This window comes from Vanrija albida (genome assembly GCF_041260175.1).
Source record: "Vanrija albida strain AlHP1 chromosome Unknown contig_3, whole genome shotgun sequence".
Classification (NCBI taxonomy): Eukaryota; Fungi; Basidiomycota; class Tremellomycetes; order Trichosporonales; family Trichosporonaceae; genus Vanrija; species Vanrija albida.
The window spans coordinates 3,228,417-3,251,403 of NW_027191422.1; the positions used below are offsets into that span (position 1 = coordinate 3,228,417).

Consider the following 22,987-nt stretch of genomic DNA (forward strand, 5'->3'; position numbering starts at 1 on the left):
GGCGGTGCGGCGCGCGGCGGTCGCTCGAGCTATTGCTGGCTGTTGCTGGCTGCTGAAGCCGGCGGTAACCGCGCGCAGCGTGGCCAGCGTGGCCAGCGTGGCCAGCGCGGCACTGTGCGGCATGCGAACGCGACGAGCGGACGCCGTCCCGCTCGCCAGCTACGCAGGCGATGTCGAGGTCCCAAGGTCCAGCCCACGCCGGCCTCGCCTCGCCGGCCCGCAGCGCCGTCCACGTGCGGGATACGCCGCGGCGCGCGGCGGCGCTGCATGCTGTCAGCCAGGGCGCCTCGCCGCTCTCTCGCCGATTCGGCAGGTTAAAGTGGAGGTGGAGGCAGGGTCGGGCGATAGACTTCGGCCCAACGCTCCGAGGTGGGTGGCAGATGTAAGATGTGGGGCTGTTTTCTCGGCGGCGTGTCGTCATGCTCTCGCTTGCGACGGCGCGAGTATAAAGCAGCGGCTCCACGCACCCAGATCTCGCCACTACCATCACCATTCTCTCCATCCTCAGACGTACCCTACACACCATGGTCGCCAAGCGCACAATCACCTTCTCGGACGGCAAGAAGATCCCCGCGGTCGGATGGGGATCCGGCTCGGGCGGCTTCATTGGCTCTGGCCAGCGCGCGGTCGACGCCGGCGTCATTGCGCTCAAGGAGGGCATTCTGCACATCGACACGGCGCAGATCTACAAGACGGAGGAGGAGACGGCCGAGTCGATCAGGCTGTCGGGCATTCCTAGGGAGAAGATTTGGGTGACCACCAAGCGTGAGTACGAGGCGCCCGCAGGGCGCCGAGCGGTGTGTTCGAGGCAGGCCAGGCCTGCCGAGTAGAGGAGTGGCGAGCCAGAGATGGCCGCCTGACCTCCTCCTCACTCGCTCCCCCCCCCCCCCTCGCGCTCGCTGACGCCCGCGCCCAGTCTGGAAGATCGACGCCACGACCCCCGAGCTCATCCGCGAGTCCGTCGAGGGCAGCATCAAGCGCCTCGGCACAATCCCCGACCTGCTCCTCATCCACAACCCCTACATCCCCGAGGCGGGCAAGCTCGGCGCCTTCTGGACCATCCTCGAGGAGCTGGTGTACGACGGCACGCTCAAGGGCTGCTCGCTCGGCTTCTCCAACTTCCGCACGCAGGACGTGGCCGAGGTGCTCAAGGTGGCGCGCATCAAGCCCGTCGCCAACCAGGTCGAGTTTCACCCCTTCCTCTGGGCCCAGCTCGAGCCGCTGCAGAAGTTCCAGGCCGAGCACGGCATCGTCTTCCAGTCGTACGGGCCGCTTACGCCCCTCCTCCGCCACCCTACCGGCGGTTCGCTCAAGGCCGTCGTCGAGAAGATTGCCGAGAAGCGCGGCATCGAGCCCTCCACCGTGCTCCTCCTCTGGACGGTGCAGAAGAACGTCGTCGCCATCACCACTAGCAACAACCCCGAGCGCATTGCCAAGCTCGCCCAGATCGACTCGCTCCCCGACCTCTCGGCCGAGGAGATCGCCGCCATCGACGAGGCCGGCAAGAAGGTCCACTTCCGCCACTACACCGAGCACATGGAGGCCGACTTCCCCGCGCCCAACCTCCCCGCCGACGCGTAGGGCCAGGCTGTTGACGCACGCCGCGAAAAGCGCCAGAGGATAAACCCGCAGCGGGACGCAGCAAAGCTGTGAGGCGCGGCGGTCCCTCGGCGCAGTAGTATTGTATGATGCATTGGTATATTGGCTGCGGGGGGCGACGGCGCGGCGATGACATGGCTGCATGCGGGGACTACATAACTAGCAGGCGGCTGGCAGCAGGCTGGGCAGCACGATAACGGACGGCTGCGATGATACGGGCGACGGATACACTTGAGGACGACGGATACTCTGCAATGCGGACGGAAACTGGTCGATGGCTCGGCGCCGCGGCTACATCCACCACGACTGGCGTCAGCTTACCCCACCCCACACCCACCCACCACCTCGCTCAGCTCGGGGTTCTTCTTGATGAGGTTCTGGATCTCGTACACGTCCGACGTGAACGCGACAGACTTGGGCTCGGACGGCGCGACACTCGGCGCCGGCGGCCCGCCAGAGCGGTTGCCCCAGCGCCCTCCCGACGTCTCGGACGCGGCCGTGCCCGACGTCTGCTTGGTGGCGATCATGCGGGCCTTCTGGCACACGAGGTCTGGGGTGAGCTTAGGAACTCCGCATAGCTCACCGGCCATGTAGCACACCGGCACCAGGCTCACGCTCACGGTGCAACGGGCAAACGTGTGGCACAGGCCGTACACCAGCTGCTGGAGCTGGTCGGGCGTCAGCGCCAGCTCGTCGAGCAGGCAGATGTAGTGCGTCGGGCGCGCCGTGCCGATGCGCCCGGCGTGCGCCTGGAGATAAAAGTCGAACGCGTACGGGTGCGTCACGGAGCGGTCGACGCACAGCCCGGCCGGGAGGTTGCCGTTGCGCTCGACGTTCGGCCGCTGTCCGAAGAAGCGCGTGCTGTGGCGCCGCGCGCAGACGCACACCATGATGCGCGGGCGGTAGTCTGCCTGGATGCGCGCGCACGCCTTGACAATCGCGTCGTGCTCGTACTGCAGCGCCGCGGCGTACTGCCCCTCGCTGATGCCGTCGCGGAACATGAGGATGCGCTCCGGGTACTCGTTGTCGTTGTTCTTTGCAAAGATGCGCAGGTGCTCCTCGACCATGGACGAGAGGTCTTGGATGACTTCGACGCGGCCCTTCTGCAGGCGGATCTGGCAGCTGTACGCGCTGCAGTCGGCGTTGAAAGTCGCCACGCTGCACGCCACGGTCGGCGACTCGGAGTTGAAGCGCATCGGGGGCTGGGGTCAGCGCGCTCACTGAGGTACTTACATGGCCGAGGTCGGCGCCAAGGAGCATCGTCTTGCCACGCACGATGCCGGGCAGGTCCTTGGGAGGCACCTGGTGCGACAGGCCGCCGAGCTTGCTCTGGGCGTGAGTGGGGTCTCCTCTTCTTGTTCACTCACGACAATCTTCATGGCCAGGTTGTCAGTGTACGCGGCGAGGCCCTGGTCCTTGCGGATCTTGGCGCTCTGCATGCACTGCGTCGGCACGGGGACTGGGGTGAGTACGCGACACACGTCCGCACCCACGCTTCAGGTCGGTGAACGACGCCTTCTTGATGTTCTCATACAGCCACGCGTCGCTGGCGTCAGCGGGTCCAAGCGGCGACTCACCGTCCGGGCAGGACGCAGAGGATGAGCTGCGGCGTCTGCTTGTTGACCATGTACGCGGCGCGCGCGGCCTCGCGCAGCCCGTTGGCGATGTTCTCGGGCACGCGCGGGTCGACCGGCGCAAGCACGGGCGGGCGCGTGTTTCCCACCGCGACGCCGAGGTTGCGCAGGAAGCGGCACAGGAACTCGACGTAGCGCTCCATGTCGTCGCGGTCAAACCACTTGTCGAAGGAGATGATCGACCAGTTGACTAGCGGGCGGTTGCCGTCGCGGTAGAACTGATCAGCGTCAGTGCTGCAAGTGCTGTTAACCCACCTGGTTGCCCTTGAGCTGCCAGGTGCCGCCTTGGGGGTAGGCGTTGCGCCCGCGGTAGGCGACCGGCGGGGGCTTGAGCAGGCGGCCCTCCATCTCGATGAGCTTGGTGTTGACCTGGGCGTAAGCTAGAAGAACGGGGGGGACTAGCTCACTTGGAGGCCCCACGCCGCAATCTTGCTCTGGTTCTCGTAGGCCAGCTCCTTGCGCCACTGTGTGACAGTGTTGGCGTGCACGTCGGGCGCGACGGCGCTGAACTTGATCATGCTGGGCGTCAGTGGCGGCCCCAGCGCCACACTCACGCTGCGGTCTGCTCCGCCGTGAGGTTCATCGGCGGGAGCGAGTTGAACTCGGCGAGGTTGACAAACTCGAGGGGGATGCACGCGCGCTTCGAGTACTACGGCGTCAGTGGTGCTCTTGGTGCCACATACCTGGACGCAGGGGAGGTATGGGCGCTGCAGCGGGGCGTAGTGCTCGCGGTAGTAGTTTGCCACCGACATCTGCTGCGCCGCCTGCCCGTCCTTGCCCTCGATGGCAAAGAAGATCTCGTCGGCGGACTTGAGCGTGACGGTCAGCACGGTGTGCAGGCGGCTGCTCTGGCGGTGGGTCACGGTGAACTGGGCGTGAGTAAGCTGCAGTACGAGCCCGGGGTACTCACCCTGGCACCACGCAGCTTGCGCTTGAGGAGCGCGACCGCACGCTCGTCGAGACGTGAGTCGAGAATGTCGCCGCCGCGGCCGCGGCCGGCCGGTCCAAGGATGTCGCGCACTACGTTGAGCGCTGGGCCGGGGCGGAGGAAGGCCGAGAAGCCGAGGTCGATGTTGAGCAGCGGCAGGCCCGAGCTCGAGTAGCGGAACGACCTGGGTGTGAGCTTGCGAAAGCATGCACAGCTCACTGCATGAAGCCCTTGCACACCATCGCGCCGTTGGGGAGCGGGGCCGACCCAGCCATGGTGTAGAACTTGTTCCCCGTGGCCCCGACCTGGGTGTACGTCTTGCTGGGGACGTCGCGGAGCAGCACGTTTGTGGCCATGACGGCTGGGCGTGAGTGTGGCACCTTGGCCCAGCTTACCAGTCAGACACGCCTCCTCGCTCTGCGGCGCGCCCTCGTGCGGGCGGCAGAACTCCATAACGGCCTCGAGGTCGATCTTGGCCACCCGCTTGAGCGAGACCTTGAAGCGGCGCTCCTCGCCGTCCGAGCTCGCCTCGCGGTTGTCAGGCCGCTGGATCGTGCGGTCCGACGCGAGCGTCGTGATCAGCGTGGCCGACTGGCCTGGGTGTGTCAGTTGAGTTCCGTAACGCGTTCACAGCTCACCCTCCTCGATGGGGAAGAGGATCGGGGTGAAGCAGTTCTTGCGCCCGTCGAACGCGCACACCGCGAACGCCTTGCGCCACTCCTCGCCCGTCTGCTCGAGGATGAGCTGCTCCCACACAGCGCGGAGCATGCTGCGCGGGCGCTTCTGGTTCGTGTCCCGCACGACGGGGTTGATCTCGACGTCGTAGTGACTGGTATCAGCGCTGCCCACCCCACAACCCACTGGATAATCTTGCCGCGCGCCTCGGTCGGCCGCACCTGGTAGTAGTTTGCATTGACGCGAATCTTCTTGCCCTCTGTCCCGAAGCCGGGGCGCACGTAGAACGACGTCAGCTTGAGCGGCTCCATGCCCTCCTGCGCGACGTTGGGGCTGCTCGACGCCTCGCTGCTCTTAGTGAGCGCGGTCGCGCTGGACGGGAGCGTGCGGCTCATGATGGAGGGCGAGGACGGGGCCTGATGCGACGAGGACGGCGTCTGCTCGCGCGGTACGCCGAGCAGCTGGCTCGGCGCCGTGGGCGGGGCATACGCCTGCGCGTATGTCACGCGCCCGCGCGGGCCCGGCACCGTGTCGGGCAGGCCGGCGCCCAGGTCCAGCACAGAGGGGAAGGTGCGCACCGACGCGTCAGAGCCGGTCGCCTGCGGCGCGACAGCCCGGCCAGCAGTGGACGGGCTGCTCAGCTCCATGAGGTTGGGCGAGCCGTGCGACGCGGAGGACTGCGGGACGGGAATGGGGAGGGGGAGGGGGATGGTGGTATAGGCGGGGTGGTACGGGCGCGGCGGGACGGGCGGCGGCGGGCCCGGCGGCGCCTCGCTCCAGCGCGTGAGCTCGCGCTGGGGATAGCCCGGGGGCGGCGGCGCGCCGCGGTACGCCGGCCTGAAGCCGCTACCCTCGCGTGGGCCGTACGGCTCGCGGAGGGGGAAGGCGGGGCCGCGCTCGGGCGGGCCGTAGGCGCGAGGCGGGGGGCGGGGGTCGGCGTGATGCTGGCCGGGGCCGGCGTGCTGCTCCTCGGCGCGGCGCGCGTCCCACCGAGGAGGGGCGGGGTAGTCTTGCGGGCGGTCCTGCGGGTGTCGGTCAGCTCCAGTTAGAGGACTGTGCAGCTGACTCACGTAGCCTTGGCCTTGGGCGGGGGGGTATGGCGGGTTGGACATCTGCTCGTCAGTGGCGGCGCTGGTGGGAAGGGGCGGGGGAAGGTGGTGGGAGGGGCCGGGGGAAGGTGGTGGCGGAGGATCGGGGGAAGGTGGTGCTGGGCCTGGTGCCTGCGCCTGTTTTACCGCGGTTCTGCGGTGGGGATGCGAGCCGGGAAGGGGCTAGACTATATGCGGTGGCGAGGGGAGTGGAGGAAGGGTGAGGAGACTGCTTACCTTTGTTTGTGGCGAGTGGGTGTGGCGGTGGGATAGGGTGAGCTGGCACGTTACGCGTCAGAGGAGGTGAGGTAGTTAGGACGGTGAGAGTAAGGGGTTAGAACTTGTGAGTGGTGAGAGTGATGAGTGAGTGGGCGAGAAGAAGAACACGACAGACGAGGGCAAGATAAATCAGGCGGGGGAGGGCAGCCGCTCACGACGACACCGATTCCAGTGGGTCCGTGCGTCGCTGTCCATTTCCCCCATTCCCCACTTCCCCCTCCCCCCTTCCTCGACACAGTAGATGGTGCTGCATAGTCAGCCTACATGTACAATACCCGGACCGTGGAGTGAAGCCACCACCCGTGTCCTTGCGAATGCCTAATGCGTGTGCTCGTACAACAGCTTTCGTTAATAGTCCGAATCGAATGTCGGTTTTAAATGACGCCAACAACAACAGTGGCTCTCAGGCTGCCACCCTCGGGGCTCTCGCCGACCCAGCCGAGCGTGCTCTCGCCGCCCTCCTTGTCGGCGGGGATGGGGACCGAGAGGTACTCTTCCGAGCGCAGAGCCGACGACTTCCAGCCCCACGACTGCGACAGGGCAAAGCTGTCGGGCGCCGACGAGAACCGAACAAGTGCAGTGCCGAGTGCCGATGCACATGAGATGGAGAAGTATGCCTGAGGTGTGAGTGGGCTGTGCTGCGCTGCGTCGGCTTACCTTGGTGACTCTCCTGGGGTCGAGGTAGCCGCCGGAGGTCTGAGTCCGGACTTCGCCGTCAGAGAGCGAGTCATGGTGAGCTGGGGGCGACCCGAGCTGCGGCGGTGAGATTGACATGGTGCGGTAAACGCTAGCCATTTGGGGCGGAACGAGCGAATAAGTCGAGGCCATGGGGTTTGCCGCGTTCGGCTCGTCGGGAGATGTTCCAGCAGAGTTGACGCCGGTCGAGTTTGCGTCAGACGAATGGAATGTGACGCCGGTCGCGGTCGAGGAGACCCCAACTGGTGAGGTCGACACGCTAGGGAACGGCTCGGTTGGCGACTGAGATAAAGTCAGCTCTGGCCTCGTCCCCGGGATGCAACCCACCTGGCGGTGCAAGTAGATGCCCAGCTGGACACCCTTGTCCTTCTTACGAATTGTGGAAACGTAGCTACAAGGTGAGCGCGAGTTCCTCGGTGGGCGGGCGCAACTTACACGTTAAAGTAGCTGCCCGCGTAGAAGTGGGTCTGCGAGTACAGCCGCTCCTTCTCGGCCAGCTTGTCGACTCCCCAGAACTCGACTGAGAAGCTGCAAACGCGTCAGCGCCAGTCAAGGGGGCGGTATCACTGCAACTCACCGAAAGGGCTCCATCTTGGACCACTTGTCCTCCTTCGACTTGTCCATGCCAGGCAAAGGCACCAGCAACCCTCCGTCCTCGCGGAACTTGTCCTCGATCTCAGGGCCAGTCTTCGAGCCGCGGATGACGCCGAAGAAGGTGCTCTCGTTCTGAGGAGGTGGGCGAGCCTTCCCCTTGGTGGTCGTCTCGTCACCCCATTCCGGGCCATGGTCCGGAAGACCCGGGATCCCAGGCAGCGGTGCAGACGCGGCGACCTTGGAGTCGAAGAATAAGAGGCCGCCAGCGCCAATGCGGTGCGTGTCGTCCGATGGCACAGGGTGGAAAGCGGGGCCTCCGCTGTTGCGGTTTGTGCCGAGGGACAGCGACGAGAAGGAGATGCTGCCGCGCATCCCAGAGTCGTATGGGCTGCCCGCGCGACGGGGAGCACGGCGACGAGCGTAGACGGCACACAGGTCCGTTGTCGATTGCGTGAGGCCGAGCTCGCCCTCCAAGGCCGACGCAGGCACCTTCTCGTTCAGCACTCGGTTCTTGAGGTCAGCCGCGGACCAGTGGGCCGCCTGCAGAACAGAGAGCGGCGCGTATGGCAGCGCGGTGGTTGGGTCGACGTCGCTGGAGATGGACGAGAGGTCGTCAAACGTCTGGCAAGTCAGCACGCGTACATAATGACGGCACTCACCATGTGGCTGTAGTAGATGCCCTCGGCGAAGACCTTTGAAAGCTCGCGCTCATCCTCATCCCAGCCTTCGATGCTGTCCGCTTCTGAGACGTTGGACGAATCGGGCTGCTCCTCTGCGTACGCGGTCCAGCCGGCGCGGCGCAGATCCAGGACTTGGCGAGCCATGCGGTACCGCTCCATCTCGTTTGGCACGAACAAGGCATCGGACGACAGGAGCGCCGCCACAAAGTTGGCAGGAATACCGCCTTGGCCCCAAACGGGGGGAGGATAGGGGTCGGTCTCGGCCATAGTGTCTGGAAGAGCAGCCTCGATGTTGAGTGTGTCGAGTCCCCAACGCGAAAGCCAGCACACACATGCCTCGCCGAGCTTGTTTGAGACGAAGCCGTAGAAGTGCGGCAGAGGAGGCAGGTTGGCGTCGGCTTCCTCATCGACCTGCACCAGCACGCTGCTGCCACCAGGCCGGAGCGTGCTGCTGGAGCGGATCGACGCCGATCGCGACACTGATACGTCGCTGACCTTGGCGACGACGTCGTCGACGTTGGAGTCGGTGGACATGCGGTGTCCAGGCGGGGCACCAGGGAGGTCAGGGAGGTCGCCTTCATCGCTTTCGCTGACCCATTCGTCGCTCTCTGCGTGTGCAGTGAACCCCGAGGACATCGTGCGAGCAATCGTCTCGAGACCGTAGGCACCTTCGTCGTCCTGTCCAGTCCACTCTTCCTCGCCGACACCGTTGCCGATGGCAAAGCTGAGGTAACGACCGACGGTCGCGGGTCCAACAGTGCGCAGTACAATTGCGAGGACCTCCCTCAAGAGGTACTGCTGACCAAGGTATGTGGCGGTCGCGAGGAGCGATAGGAGCAGGCGAGGCGAAACGAGGTGGTTGTTTTGGGCCATGCTGTGATACGTGGTCTGGAGCGAGGGGAACGGCGTCGTCGGAGGGTACGACGGCGTGAGGGGCTGCGAAGCTGTGGGCAGCAACGAGAGCGGGAAGTGAAGTAGCGGGTACGGCGAGTACAGCCTCGAGAGGCAGATCCTACACTCGTCAGTCAACCGCCAATGCTTCTCACTCACTCGAATGCCGCACGCGTGATGTTGGGGTCATCGAATGTAAGCTCAATGTCCTCGCCAGTCCAATCGTCATCTGGGCTTGGCTGCACTGTGGTCGTGCCCTTGCCCTTGGCTTTGAACGACCCCGGTGCATTTTCAGAGAATGCGCCCATGAACAATGAGTGGAAGAAGCCTGTTGCGAGAAGTCAGCACAGCACACAATGCCCCGCCAATCGCGATAAGGACGCACCTGCCTGCACCAGGACCATCTTGTGGACGTGCCAGCCAACGCCCCACTTGCGCACCCACAGGCGCACGTCGGCACACGCACCGCTCTTGAACGAGCGATGCAAGTGCTCGACGAGCGTTCCGGGCGGCGGCGGTGGTGTCACTGCAATGGATGCGGGTAAGGGGTTGGGCGGGTTGGAGGGCTTCTTGACGGGCATTGGTGGGCGAGGTGTCTCGCGTGGTGTCTCGCGCGGTGGTGTCGGACGAGGAGGTGTGGGGTCGCGTGGTGTGTTGTGGGAAGCCGACCTTTCGGGGGAGCTTGACAACAGGATGCCAGTCAGGCCGGTGCTGCTGCCCGCGGCGGCCGTGTGTGAGACGGCGACAACAGGAGCGACGGCTGTTGTCGCCATCGCGGCGGATGGTGTGCTGGGCCTGGACGAGCCGTGAAAGCTGTCGGTTCTGCTAAGGAGATGGGCGAGGGTGGAGCCTTGAGCCGAGGTTGTCGCTGCTCTGGGACGCTGGGGGCGAGGGGTGGCGAGAGCTAGAGGTGATGCGCTTGTGGGTGATGCTGATTGTGCGAGGCGAGATGAGGAGGGTGGCGATGCTGCCTCTGCATAAGTCACGCTGAGTGACGATGGCGAGGAGGCCAAATAATGAGATGATGAAGCTCCTGGCAGTTGTGCGATGGCAATACTGCTATTGTTTGCGGTAGAGTTATTGCTCGAAGAGGCCAACAAGCCTGGCGAGCCGATGGGCGATGTTGCCCTGCTTGGCTCTCTGCTCATGCTAAAGCTCGTCCTCACCCCCAGATCGGGGAATGGCAGTACTTTGGGCTTGATGTTTGCTGATGACGCTCGGTTGGTGAGGCGCGATGGGGTCGAAGAGCGCGAGATTGGAGTATGCGACATTGTGCGCTGCGTGCGCCGGGGAAGAACAACAAGGGGAGGGGGGTTGCCGGGGGTGGTGCCGCGTGCGGCGTTCGGCGTGGGTACGTGGGTGCAGCGCGCGGGGCACGAGCCAGTGGGTGCGACCTCGTGCGGCCAAATGACGTACCGGGGGGGCAATCGAGCGAGGTGGTAAACGAGCACTCTACCGACTGTTTCCGAGGTGTTGGGGGGGGACCGTGTGGGTGACGAGGTAGGTGGAGCTGGAGCTGGAGCTGGAACTGGGGTGGTGGAGTGCAAGAGTCGAGACAAAGTCGTTGTGATGGGGGGGTCGTGTGAGGGAAGGGAGGCGCTGGGGTGGAACAATAATAATAATGAGCCGCCGCCGCAAGAGCACGCGCCTTGGGTATTTATTGGCCGTGGCGTCGGTCGCAGCGTTACGCTGGAATGCAAACAAATGACGAGATGGGAACGAGCACCAGCAAGTAGAAGCCGAGTGAGAGGTTGAGAAGAGAAACACGACAACAACAACGGCGACGACGACGACAATGACAAAGATCCCTGTGCCGTGGGTATCAAGACTGCCTTGACTGCCCGAAGGCGAAGGCAACAACAGTGCCGAGGTAAAGTGCCAAGCTCCAACTTTGGGGGCGGCCGCGGGCGTTGCTGCGAGGCACCTCGCGGGGTACAGTCTGCATGCAGTGCCGCGACAAGGAATGCATGCAGGGCAGAGGCGTCGTCCAACGCCGCCCGCCGCCCGCCGCCCCCTCTTCCAAGTCGCCGGGAATGCTGGCCGAGACGAACAAGAATGTTGTGCTTGCATTGCGAGGTGGGTTCGGCCGCGCGGCCCGGGCGGCGAGCGAGCGAGGCGGTGGTGGCCGGCGGCGCTCTCTCGCGGCGGCGGACTGCGCCGGCTCCCACAGACCCCGAACATTACAATGACCCTTGGGCGGGCGGGGTGGGCCGGCGAGCGAGCCGGCGGGCAGCATGCAAGGTGTACATCCCCCAGATCTCACGACCATGCACCCCACGCGCCGTCACCACGCTGCACCAACTCGACTTTGCGCCAGCTGAGCTGGGCGGTGCAATCGCGCAACGCGTCACGTCTATAACGACAACGACGCGAGTTTGCACATTTCGCGGCGCGCCAGTGCCCCGCTGTACGACGCGTCGAGCAGGGCTACGATAACGGCAACAGCCGCGACAACAACAAACAGCCATCAACAAGAGAGGTGGTCGCGCGACATGATTCCACAGTGGCTTGCTGGCTGACTGGCGTGGGGGACCCAAGCCATCAAAAGCCACCTCAAGCCAAGAGTCTGGGGTGGATGAGCAAGGTGGCTACAGTGAGGGCGAGGGGCGAGTTGACCTCTCAACCTAACCGATATCCCGGCTCCGGCCGAACGGGGTACAGAGTGCACGGATCCACCCGCCCACGTGGTCCACGCGAATGCCATGTGCGTGACCCTGACTCCAGCTGCCACACCGGGACTTTGCTCGGCCTTGAGGTCGACGGCGGACCCTGGGTGCAGTCTGACTTTTTTCAGGCGCGTCGGGGGCAGGGGTGGGTGGAGAGAGGGTTGGCTGCGAGGCGCTGGCTGGGTGGGTGGTGGATGCATGCGGCGGCCTGGGTGCGGTTGTTGGCTGGCTGGCTGGGTGTACGCGCGCCTTGCACGCCCTGCTGCCCTATGTGTGCACCCCAGGCAGATGTCAATTCTGCCAGCGGGGCGAGCCACTCAGTGAAGGGCACCCGCCAACCACCCACCACCCACCCGCGCCCGCACCCACCGCCCACCGCACCCACGTTCTAGAAAGTCACTCTTCACCTCAACTTTTTCAACCTTCTCTCTTTTAATCAATCTAGCAAAAATGGTCGACGCCAAGGAGCTTGAGCAGCACCTCTCCACCCGCTCTTACATTGACGGGTAAGTCATCCAGCGTCTACTCCAGGCCCCATTCCTTTTCTCCTGGCTCTCTCGACGACACCAGCCGCCAGCCAGCTGGCACACACAGACTCGACGGCTCGAGACGGCCCTTTGACACGCCGTCCCATCTGTCAACCTGTTGTGCTCATCGCATCCCCTATCCACTCCCCCCTCCCCCTCCCCCCTCACCATGATGAACCTTGTTTTGGTCCGTGTTTCCGAGGTAGCGGATTAAGACCCCGCGCCTTTACAGTGAAGATACAACCCTTTCCAAACTATCTGATTCCATCGCACCCTCCTGTCACATTTTTGGGCCCTGGACCAGCCACGACATTGTAGAGGACGCCGCGCTGACAATGCTCTAGCAACGCGCCCTCGTCGGCCGACGTCGCCGTCTTTGAGACCGTCAAGCTCAGTAAGTTGTGAAACACCGACCCCCGAGCACAGCCCTCTAACACTTGCCCAGGCGGCCTCTCGGGCTTCCCCCACACCGCCCGCTGGTACAAGCACATTGCTTCGTACGCTGGCGAGACCTCGGCCCTCGCCGCCGGCAAGGTCCCCTTCGCCGGTGTCGCCGCCGTTGCCGGTGCCGCCGCCCCCGCCGCCGCTGAGGAGGAGGACGACGACGACGTCGACCTCTTCGGTGACGACGACGAGGAGGACGCCGAGGCCGAGCGCCTCAAGCAGGAGCGTGTTGCCGCCTACAACGCCCAGCGCAAGGCCAAGGAGGACGAGAAGATCGCCGCCGGCAAGACCCTTGCCGTCGCCAAGTCGGTCGTCACCCTCCAGGTTAAGCCTTGGGACGACGAGACCGACATGGCCGCCCTCGAGGCCGGTGTCCGTGAGATTGAGAAGGACGGCCTCGTCTGGGGTGCCTCCAAGCTCGTCCCCGTCGGCTACGGCATCAAGATGCTCCAGATCACCCTCGTTATCGAGGACGCCAAGGTCTCGCTCTCCGACCTCGAGGAGGAGATCCAGGAGGTGAGTGTGGCGTGGCGTGGCGTGGCTTGGGCACAGATGCTGACACTCCCAGCTCGAGGACTACGTCCAGTCGACCGACGTCGCCGCCATGCAGAAGCTCTAAGCTTTCTACTCACTCCTATGCATCCCGCAGGAGATGTTAGTTGTGCTATAGTACGAGATCGTGATGTCAGCGATGCTCCAAAATTATGCCCAAAATGCATTGTTGCAAAATAGAGCGAGCGGTGGGGTGCGGTGCCTGGGAAATTTGGGTCCGTCATGGCACGTGGCCAGTGGTGCCTGAGACATCTGCTCCCGTCGAGCGACCTCCACAACAGTGCTGCAATGAGATCACGGCGAGACGAGAACGAGTTGCTACTGCTCCTGCTCCTGCTCTTGCTCAACTCCACGCCCATGGCCGCCCTCGTCACCCAGCTGGTCGGCCTAATCGGCAGCGCCTTCGCGACGGGCTCGTCCCCGAGCCTGGTCCAGTCGCTGCCAATACACCCAGAGCACCAATGGTTCATGCCGCTGCAAGGCGCGCTGGCGGGCGTGAGTCTAGTCGTCGGCCGCGCAGACTGACGCGCAGCTCTCGGACCACGACCTATCGCAGGCGTCCTTAAAGACCCAACTGTCCATGGTTCCGGCCGACGCGCGGCCGCCGCTCGCTGCCCTCCTCGTCGCCGCGCTGCGCGCCGTGCGCGACTACACGGCATCCCCCGACGCAGCCGGCGCGTACGCCGAGTTCCGCGCCATGGTCGCCGTCCACGTGTAGGTGTGTGCCGTCGGCGACGCTGACAGCAGCGAACTGCACAAGCTCTACTCGAGCCAGGACGGGGACGGGGGGTACGCGTACCCGTGCCTCAACGGGCTCGTGGTCGAGGTGTGCCACCGGCTCGTCGAGCTGTCGGCCGCCGCGGCCGCCCTGTCCACCGCGCCGATCCGCGACGAGCACTCGGCCCGCCAGATAAAGGACACGACGAGACAGTGCATCGAGCGCTCGCTGCAGGTGTCGGCGAGCCACATGCCCGCTTCCGAGTGGGCCGCCGAGCTCAACCGGAACGACAGCGTCGGCGACATTTTGTGGGAGCTCGGAAATATCCTCTGGCGGCAGTACGCGGGGAGAAAACTGCACCAGCAGGCGACTGAGCTGGCCAAGACGTTTGGCGCGCTCCAGCCTAGCGAGGGCAGCCGCCTCGAGGGCCGCGGGTTCATGGTCGCGCAGAGCACGCTCGCGCAGAGCTACTACTGGCGCGGGCGGCTCGGCGTCGTGCTGCTCGACTTTCGGCAGAGCCGCGACTGGCTCGACAGGGCGTGGCGGAATTGCCCCGACGGCGCGTGGCAGCAGCAGCGGTGGGTGCGTCGCGGTTGACCGAGCTGACGCTAGCGCCATTCTCATCCGCCTCATCCCGGTCTCGCTGCTCCTCGGCAAGCTCCCGACGCAGGAGACGCTGCAGACGTACGACCTGGAGCAGCCGTTCGGCCCGCTCATCCACGCGTTCCGCACGGGCAACGTCGCGGCGTGGCGGCAGCTGCTCGAAGCCCACCGCGAGTGGCTGCGCGCGCGGAGTATCTGGCTGCTGCTGTTTGAGCGCGGCGAGATCCTCGTGTGGCGGAATCTGTTCCGCAAGGCGTGAGTTGGGCGCAGTGACCCCGCTGACGGTAGCCTGCGGATCTACTACGAGACGGACGCGGGCGCGGCCAAGAACCGCGTGCCGACGTGGGTGTTTACCGCGGCCGTGGCGCGCGCGTTCGCCGGCACAGGCGAGCTGGAGGACGGCAGCGTGACGCTCGAAGACGTCATCTGCGTGCTGTCGAGCCTGATTGATCAGGCAATCATCCTCGGCAACGTGTCGTACTCGCAGAAGCAGCTCGTCATGCGCCCGGCCGAGGACGGCATGGGCGGATTCCCGCGGATCGCGGATGTGCGGCCGCGCGCGGTGCAGGCGATTCGATAGGGGGCGCAGCAGGGGGGCAGCAACAGTGTACACCATCATCATATACTAGCATTGGCGGCGGCGTGGGCGGCGTGGGCGGCGTGGGCGGCGTGGGCGGCGTGGGCATTGGCGAGCATTGGACGATTATGCATGGAGTGGAGTGTGTATGGAGTAGCTATGGGCGGGGTGCGACAAGCGCCTACTTCTCGCCGGCGCGCCGCTCGTCGTCGGCATCGTCGCGCCACGGCTCGACGGGCGCCGGCCAGACCGGCACGCCCTCGCTCGCGCTGGGCATGTGTGCCGGCGGCTCGGCGTCGTCCTCCGCGACCGGCGTCGCCTCGGCCAGGGCGCGCCGCTTGCCCCGGTCAAGCGAGTAGGATTTCGTAAAGAGCGTAAGCACGAACGCGAAGAGGAGGAACGCGGCCCCGACAGCAAAGCACATGCGCACGCTATCCGCGAAGGCGGTCAGCGCGGCGCGCCTCGTCTCAGCGGGGAGTCGGTGCAGCTTGGCGTAGTCTGCGCTACTTGTCGGCGCGGAGAACGCCACGCCGTACCCCGGTATCTTTGCGAAGCGCTGCCGAATCCCAGCGTTGAGGATGGCCCCGAAGACGGCGAGCCCGATCGTCGCGCCGAGCGAGCGCGCAAGCACCCACGTGCTCGTCGCGGCCGCCATGTCGCGGAACGGCATCGCGGCCTGGATGAGGAGGATGGGCGGGGAGAGGGAGAGGCCTATCCCCGCGGCGGTTATGACCTGCAGCCCCTCCTGCGTTGGCAAGCTCACCGAGGCCGTGTAGAAGCCGTAGAAGAGGAGGTAGCCCACCCCTGCTAGGAGGTACCCCGCCCATATGACCGGCCGGACGATGCGGAAGCGGCCGGTGATCTGGCCAGCGAGCACGCCGAACAGGCTCGCGCCGACGGCGAAGGGGAGGAGCTGGAGCCCGGCCGAGAGGGCGCTGCTTCCGTGTACCTGGAGTTAGCTGGGTCGACGGCGGCACCCACGCCCTGGAAGAACTGCGGGAGGATGTAGCCCGCCGAGACGAAGATGAAGCTCTGCGCGAAAGAGCCGAAGAGGAAGAACGCGACGGTGCGGGTGCGCAGCATGCGCGGCGGAATGATGGGGTTGCGGGGGGTCCAGAACTCGTAGCCGACGGCGAGGGCGCCGACGACCGCGCCGGCCACGATGACGCCGTAAGAGCGCGCGTGCCCGAACCCCTCGTCCGCGGCCGTGCTGAACCCGACGATGATGAGCCCGGTCGCGGCCATGACGAGCGCGAGGCCGACAAAGTCGAAGGTGCGGGCGACTTGCCGCAGCGTGGTCGGGCGGGTCGGGTTGAGGCGCAGCGCGAAGAAGAGGAGCACGAGGGACAGGCCACAGATGGGCAGGTTGATGTAGAAGCACCACCGCCAGCTTAGCCTATCCGTCAGCAGGCCGCCAAGGAGCGGGCCGAGGCAGCTCGCCGCGGCCCACGCTACGCCGAGGTTGCCGTTGTACATTCCTACTTTGTCGAGGGGGACGATGTCCGCTGGGGGTGGCACGAGCGAGCGTCAGCGAGCGAGTGTGGCACGGGGGTGGACGACGGCGGGAGGGAGGGATGCGCCATGGTGCGCCACGTACAGATCACAATCGTCCTGCGTCGTCGTTAGTATCGCCGCCACACCACCAGCACCCACGTCATGCCCACGATGCTCCCCCCACCGACGCCGGCGAACGCGCGGGCGATAATCAGCCTGGGCGTCAGCGCCGCCTCTCTCCTCCCGCCCGCTCGCCGCTCGCTGCGCTCGCGGCTCGCTCGCGGCTCACATCTCAATACTCTTCGCGGCCCCGCACAGCGCCGAAAACACAAGCAGGAACATGATGGCGCCGTACAGCGCCGGCTTGCGCCCGATAATGTCCGTCACGCGCCCGTTGACCGGCGTCATGACCGTCTGGGCTAGGAGGTAGGACTGGGGTCAGCCGCGCCTGGGGGGGGGCTCACCGTCCCGACCCAGGAGTACTGCGACGGCGTGGCGTCGAGGTCGCCCGCGATCGTCGGGAGGGCCGTGGCAATGATCTGCCGTCAGCCGCGTTGGGGCGGGGCATACCGTCTGGTCGAGGGCCGCGATGAAGGCCACGAGGCCGAGGCTAGGTTTCAGCGTGGCGCGATCAAGGCTACCCACGCAGGCATGACGATCCACATGTTGTTCTGCGGGAGCTGGGTCCCGCTGGCGACGGACGCGCGCGACGCCGTCGGCGCGAGCGGTGTGGCCTTGTCGCTGGCGCCGTCGCGCTCTGCCGCCTCGCCCGCCGCCGCCTCGCCCGGCTCGGGGGCAAAGTGGGTGCGCGTATCTGACGTGGGGGTCATGCTGCTCTCTCTTTCTCACTGTCGACGGGGCCAGACCCCAGTACACGCCAGGTTATATGCCCCGGAGCCACCTCCACTCCACTTCGGGTGAGGCCGACCCGTGTAGCGCTATATCCCCGGCGGGCGTGTGGAGACCCCTCGTCGAGGGCAGGCAGCGCGAGGGTGGGGCGCGAGCTGGAGAAGTGAGGGAGTGTGCGGTGCGATGCGATGCACACATGCATGCATGCATGCATGCAAGCTCGTGAACCTTCTGCTGAGCAGCCAAGCCTCGCACACCATCACCCGCCTTGCGCCGCACCCACCGTGGCGTGCTCACTCCCTCGGCCATGTCCGCCACCTCCGCCCGCTACATCCGGGATGGCTGCGATCGAACTGGCCGCACCCACGCCCACCCACGCCCCGAAGTACCCGTGTCGCGGTGGAGCGCAGCGAGGCTGCGCAGCGCGCGCAGCGGACCCGGGGCGCCGGGGGGCGACAACGTGTGCCATTCTCGGCGCTTCGGCACCGATCAGAGCCAGCGTCCACCAGCCCCCGCACCTCCCGGGTCTACGCCCGCTGGGCCCACGCTGCTGGACAGCGAGCCCGTGGTTGGCCCCCGCACGCTCCACCTTCCGCGGTCAGGTGCGCGTCGAGGGGCTCCTGGCTCCGGGCCAGGTCGACTGGCGGCCGGACTCTCGCCACCAATTGGCACGCCGCCAACCCACCCCGGGGCACGCTGTCGCTTCACGCCGAGGCGCGCCAGCCAGATATTCACGTCGTCGACGAGGTGCGCGCCAGCCAGATATTCACGTCGTCGACGAGGTGCGCTGCGAGAGCGCAGCCCGCTCGTGTTGAGCTTGCATTTCAATCGTTGGAAACGAGAGTGCCAACCCAAGGTGCGACCGCAGGCAGGATTTAAGGCCGCGAGCGTGCCGGATCCCAACGCGCTTCTCTAGCGCGGGGCGGGTGGCTCAGTCGGTAGTTGAAAGCTACGACTGTTTCAACCAGGTCCGGGGTCACGATTAGGACGGCGGTTCGAGCCCGACTGTGACCTGACATCCAAGAGGGGATAAAGTGAAGGCGATATTATTATTTTTTGGTCGTGTCTGAGACAATGTCTCAGGTTGGGTAAATGTCGGATGATCGGCACTGGGCTCGCTGTTATGATGGTATGAGCGCTGCTGCCCGTCTCGAAGCTGCCCCGTTGGGAGGCGGGGGGAGGAAGCTGAGCCGCGGGAGACGCGATACCCCTCGTTCGCAAGCGCGCCGATCTGTTATGGCGATACGGCGAGGAAATGTCGGCGGCCACGAGGTGGTCGCGCACCGAGACGAGGGGTGCGAACGTCGCCTGCTCATGAGCCCCGGTTGTTAGTTCCCTCCCACACAGGCCTGCCCCGGGTTCAGATCCCAGGCTAGGGCAACCGCCGTGACCAGCAAACTGCAACCCCATGTGTGCCACAGCCCGAGCCGTGCAGCCGTGCAGTGCCGCGACAAACGATCCCGGCGCGGGATGAGGCAACACCTCTCTGCACCAACGGCTCTTCGGGATGGAGATGTCCTTCACCATGGACCCATTGCCATGCGCTTCAGAGCTGTAAGTTGAGATCATAGCAGTTAGTAACTGGGCCCGGTGCCTCGGCCCGAGGGTTAGCGACTGTCAAGATGGCAAGTGAGACAACATGGCGAGGGGCGTCGTCACTGCCGCCGGCTGTTTGTTTGTGTGTCAGAATAGCGCATGGCTGCAACAACAACACAAAAACGGCATCACTAACCCGCCTCGGCGTCGTGCATGCCACTGACAACCACCCACTGCCCTCACTGCCTGCCCCCGGGAGCAGCCGCCGTCCACCGAGCCTCGCTCAGGTGCCCACCGGGGACCCCGGTCCGAGTCGCCGTCGGCTTTGGCCAATGGCAGGGCAAACAGATCTGGGCCGTCTTTTCCGTCTTCCACTCCGACCATCGGACTTGCTCAACAACACACGCCGACGACAAACGGCTCACTCTCCGCGCCCAGCGACGACGACGACGGACGTGGTGACGCCGAGGACGAGCCCCCAGCAGCCCAGGACGCCCAGGATACGCCAGAGCACCAGACCTCGGCCGACTGCGACACATTCCCCACCACCGCGCAATGCCGTCCCAGCCTCCGCCGCCGGAGAACGAGCGCTACTCGATCCGCGAGGAGCGGCGCTCGCGCAAACAGCTCAGCTGCGCCGGTACGCCAGCGCCCGCACCCACAGCACTGACGCCCAGAATGCCATCGACTCAAGCTCAAGTGCGATCGACAAGGTAGGTTTTTGCTCGGCGCGGTCCCGCGCGCCGCGATCCGCTCGCGGACACCGATCGGAGAGGACGTGCCTTCTGACAACCCAGTGCCATGTTCCAACTGCGTGCGGAGGGAGTGCACCGAGCTGTGCCCCAACAGCGTCCGCGTCAAGAAGAGGTTTGTGCATTGCGCTCTAGCAAGCTAATGGGCAGTAGGAACGAGGCCGAGGGGCAGGTCGTGAGCGAGCTGCGGGAGCGGCTCGCCGCCATCGAGGGCCTACTGTCCTCGTCGCTGTCCGGCTCTTCTCGCCGGCAGCGCGACTCGCGCTCGAGCTCGCGCGATAGAGAGCGCTCGAGGGACAGGTCGAGGGATAGGCGCGACCGCGACCACCACCGCCGAGGCTCGGACCGCGACAGGGACCACTACCGCGACCACCGTGACCATAGGGATCGCGACCGCGACCACCGCGACGAGCGGTACGACTACCACCGGCGCTCGCGCTCCCCCTCGCCGCGGCACCACGGGCAGCACGGGTCGTGGGCCGTGCCGGCGCCGGCGCCTATCCACCCACCACCGCCCCCGCCGCCACCACCACAGCCCCAGCACCAGCCCCGGCCCGAGACCTCGCCCTCGTCGTCCTTCCGCTCGCGATATGACCCGTCGCCCGGGGACTCGCGCGATTTCGTGTTCCAGTACGACACGCCGCAGGGCACGACACCGCATGACCATCGCCCAGGCCCGTCGTACCGCCCCAAGGAGAACAACGACGAGAGCTATGGCACGCTCGTGATCGACCCGAGTGGACGAAGCAAGTGGCTCGGCCCGACAGCCGGCACCGAGTGGCTGAAGAATGTAAGTGGACGGGCTTTGAGCACAGTGTGGACACTGACATGGCACAGCAAGAAATCGCCTCGGATATGCCCCGTCGCTCGCGCTCGCCGTCTCATGGCCCCACATCGCCCGTCCAGGACACCACGTATGGCTTTGGCCAGGAATCCCAGTTCCCGTTCGCGTCGTGGGGTCCCCCGCCGACGATGGAGACGATCATGTTTCACCTCCCCGCCCCAGACGAGGCGGCGGTCCTCGTGGACTCGTACTACCGCAACTATACATGGAAGTGAGTTGTGTAACTGCTGAAAGGCGTTTAACTGACACGCCAGCCACGACGTCGCGCCTCGCCGCTCTGTCCAGCCTATCTTTGACCGTGTCTACGTCCAAGCCGCCCCTGAGCCGCTGCACCGCCGCGTGCACCCCCAGCAGCTCGCGCTCCTCTTCATTATCATGGCCATGGGCGCGCTGCACAACCCCGACCTGCCGCCACACGACCCGAGTGCCGAGCACCACCTGACCGCCGCGCGATGGTGCCTCGTCAAGGGCGACTTTATCGGCAACAACACGATTGCGGGGCTGCAGGCGTTGATTATCATGGCGCATTACCATTTGTGGGTTGCTAGCGCTGAGCACTGCTGACCCGGCAGAGAGACGGAGAAGGGAAGAAACGGCGACTCGGCCTGGCCGCTCTGGGGCCTCGCTATGCGCCTCGTCACCGCCATGGGCCTGCACCGCGACGGCGAGCGGTGGAACCTGCCCACCGAGGTCGTCGAGGAGCGCCGACACGTGTTCTGGGAGTGCCACACGATCGACGTCTTCCAGGTGCGTTGGGCGTCAGTAGAACCTGACTAACGCTCCAGGCCAACTGCTTCTCCCGCCCAAGCTCCCTCAGACCCGAGCACATTGACACCGAGTTCCCATCGCAGAACTGGACCGACGGGCCAAATGGGCTCAAGTCGTTCCGCACGCTCAAGTTCGAGCTGTGTCGTATTTCCGGAGCGTGAGTTGTGGCACTGTGTTGTCGCCTAACCCCAGTGTTCTTGACCAAGCCATGGATGTCCGCCCAACACCATACTCGTCCATCACGGCGCTGTATGACCGATTGTAAGTGGCACGAGACGGACCTCCTCTGACCCCAGGTGCGCGTTCGAACGCCAGATCCCCTTCCACCTCCGCTGCCGGACCGCGCTCCTCGCCCTCCCGTCCGTGTATGCCGACGCCGAGTCGGCCACGCGAGACTCGCCAGAAGTCAACCAGCGCAACCTGCACCGCACCTTCCAGCAGTTCACCCTCGCGCTCAACGTATCCGAGAGCATCCTCTTCCTGCAGCGTCCGTACTTTGTCAAGGCGCTGCAAGAGGCGCCACAAGATCCCACGAGGAGTATCTACGGCAAGTCGTACCTCGCCGTTGTCGAGCGCTGTAACGTGAGTATCGCCAGTAGAAGCACCACTCACACCCAGGTCCTGATCGAGGTCGTGGCGGGCCTGTACGAGCTCTACCCCACCGTGACTGCGCGCCACTGGTTCTTCTGGTATCACCTGTTCACCGCCGCCGTGTGCATCGGCACGATGATCATCAAAAATTCGTCCAATCCGCTCGCCGGCTTCGCGATCGGCCAGGTCGACCACAGCATCAAGCTGTACAGCTCGGTTCTGCGCGACCACGCCACGCCGTCGCTCGTTCAGAACCACCAGTGGCTCTTGCGGCTGCGACAGCGTGCCCTCGCCAAACTGGAGCACGCACCGCCCGGCGCCGGGGCAGACGACGACGTCGACGTCGAGCTGCTCGGCTGGCGCACGCGGCTCATCGAGCGCGCGCGCGGCGTCAACAGGGCGACCAACCTGCCCGTCGCGTCCACGCCGCATAGCAGCGTGCCGTCCACCGCTGGGCCGACGACCGCGCCCGGCTCGGCCCCAGCCACCGGCGAGCCATTCACGCTCACCTCGCCGCCTGTGCCGCCGCCGAGCTTCATGCCCGCGCCAACGCTGGACCAGGTCCTCCAGCAGCACTTTGTGCCCCCTCCCACCTCGTCCGCGGACGCGACCCCACTCAACCCGCCCGCGGCGCAGGTCGACGTCACGACCGACCTCTTCGTAAGCTCCCCCACCCGTTCACCACTGACCCCCCAGCTCCACCAGTTCTGGGACCCGACGCTTCTCCTCGAGTCGCGCGAAGGCCCGAACGGCCAGCAGTCCCTCACTGTAAGTGGTGACTATGTCTCCACGCCCTCGTCCCACGCCGGACGTACCCCAAACCACCACCCGAGCCTCGCAAGTCCCCTCTCACTACCGCGCCCCATGCACTGCTGACCCCAACAGACTGCAAACTGGTGGAACTGGGACACGGAGCTCGGCCTCCCGCCCCACGAACCCGATACCTTTGGCCCCATGCCGCCGCCACAGTAGCGTAATGTGATGCGGGGATTTGATGCATAT

The 22,987-nt window shown here is 65.5% G+C and overlaps 7 protein-coding genes across 7 annotated transcripts; 4 read left to right on the forward strand and 3 right to left on the reverse strand.

The window, feature by feature from the left end:
- Positions 1-524: 524 nt before the first annotated feature.
- Q8F55_004589 (uncharacterized protein) lies at positions 525-1,581 on the forward strand (the record flags this gene model as incomplete). The annotated part of the gene is made up of 2 exons (XM_069353102.1): positions 525-765; positions 917-1,581. The coding sequence occupies 2 exons, from the start codon at positions 525-527 to the stop codon at positions 1,579-1,581; spliced, it is 906 nt and encodes a 301-aa protein (XP_069210520.1).
- Positions 1,582-1,750: 169 nt separating this feature from the next.
- Positions 1,751-5,948, reverse strand: ago1_2 (Protein argonaute; the record flags this gene model as incomplete). The annotated part of the gene is made up of 16 exons (XM_069353103.1): positions 1,751-1,890; positions 1,937-2,777; positions 2,833-2,928; positions 2,967-3,058; positions 3,093-3,145; positions 3,177-3,451; positions 3,489-3,602; positions 3,641-3,752; positions 3,788-3,882; positions 3,917-4,102; positions 4,144-4,345; positions 4,381-4,522; positions 4,557-4,757; positions 4,800-4,990; positions 5,023-5,858; positions 5,907-5,948. The coding sequence occupies 16 exons, from the start codon at positions 5,946-5,948 to the stop codon at positions 1,751-1,753; spliced, it is 3,618 nt and encodes a 1,205-aa protein (XP_069210521.1).
- Positions 5,949-6,577: 629 nt separating this feature from the next.
- Q8F55_004591 (uncharacterized protein) lies at positions 6,578-9,645 on the reverse strand (the record flags this gene model as incomplete). The annotated part of the gene is made up of 8 exons (XM_069353104.1): positions 6,578-6,820; positions 6,861-7,181; positions 7,227-7,290; positions 7,335-7,427; positions 7,477-8,114; positions 8,153-9,185; positions 9,224-9,392; positions 9,450-9,645. 8 exons carry the CDS (start codon positions 9,643-9,645, stop codon positions 6,578-6,580), a joined length of 2,757 nt encoding a protein of 918 aa, XP_069210522.1.
- A 2,535-nt stretch (positions 9,646-12,180) lies between these two features.
- Positions 12,181-13,320, forward strand: EFB1 (Translation elongation factor 1 beta; the record flags this gene model as incomplete). Its single annotated transcript, XM_069353105.1, has 4 exons — positions 12,181-12,236; positions 12,602-12,651; positions 12,703-13,217; positions 13,270-13,320. The coding sequence occupies 4 exons, from the start codon at positions 12,181-12,183 to the stop codon at positions 13,318-13,320; spliced, it is 672 nt and encodes a 223-aa protein (XP_069210523.1).
- Positions 13,321-13,610: 290 nt separating this feature from the next.
- Q8F55_004593 (uncharacterized protein) lies at positions 13,611-15,154 on the forward strand (the record flags this gene model as incomplete). Its single annotated transcript, XM_069353106.1, has 5 exons — positions 13,611-13,748; positions 13,786-13,967; positions 14,001-14,549; positions 14,584-14,829; positions 14,863-15,154. 5 exons carry the CDS (start codon positions 13,611-13,613, stop codon positions 15,152-15,154), a joined length of 1,407 nt encoding a protein of 468 aa, XP_069210524.1.
- Positions 15,155-15,332: 178 nt separating this feature from the next.
- Positions 15,333-17,475, reverse strand: Q8F55_004594 (uncharacterized protein; the record flags this gene model as incomplete). The annotated part of the gene is made up of 7 exons (XM_069353107.1): positions 15,333-16,100; positions 16,133-16,656; positions 16,749-16,762; positions 16,805-16,861; positions 16,935-17,077; positions 17,110-17,184; positions 17,287-17,475. 7 exons carry the CDS (start codon positions 17,473-17,475, stop codon positions 15,333-15,335), a joined length of 1,770 nt encoding a protein of 589 aa, XP_069210525.1.
- A 2,110-nt stretch (positions 17,476-19,585) lies between these two features.
- On the forward strand, positions 19,586-22,957 carry Q8F55_004595 (uncharacterized protein; the record flags this gene model as incomplete). Its single annotated transcript, XM_069353108.1, has 13 exons — positions 19,586-19,670; positions 19,708-19,743; positions 19,828-19,897; positions 19,933-20,572; positions 20,620-20,837; positions 20,881-21,162; positions 21,199-21,373; positions 21,412-21,551; positions 21,587-21,655; positions 21,691-21,976; positions 22,013-22,645; positions 22,682-22,753; positions 22,871-22,957. 13 exons carry the CDS (start codon positions 19,586-19,588, stop codon positions 22,955-22,957), a joined length of 2,793 nt encoding a protein of 930 aa, XP_069210526.1.
- Between the last annotated feature and the right edge of the window lie 30 nt (positions 22,958-22,987).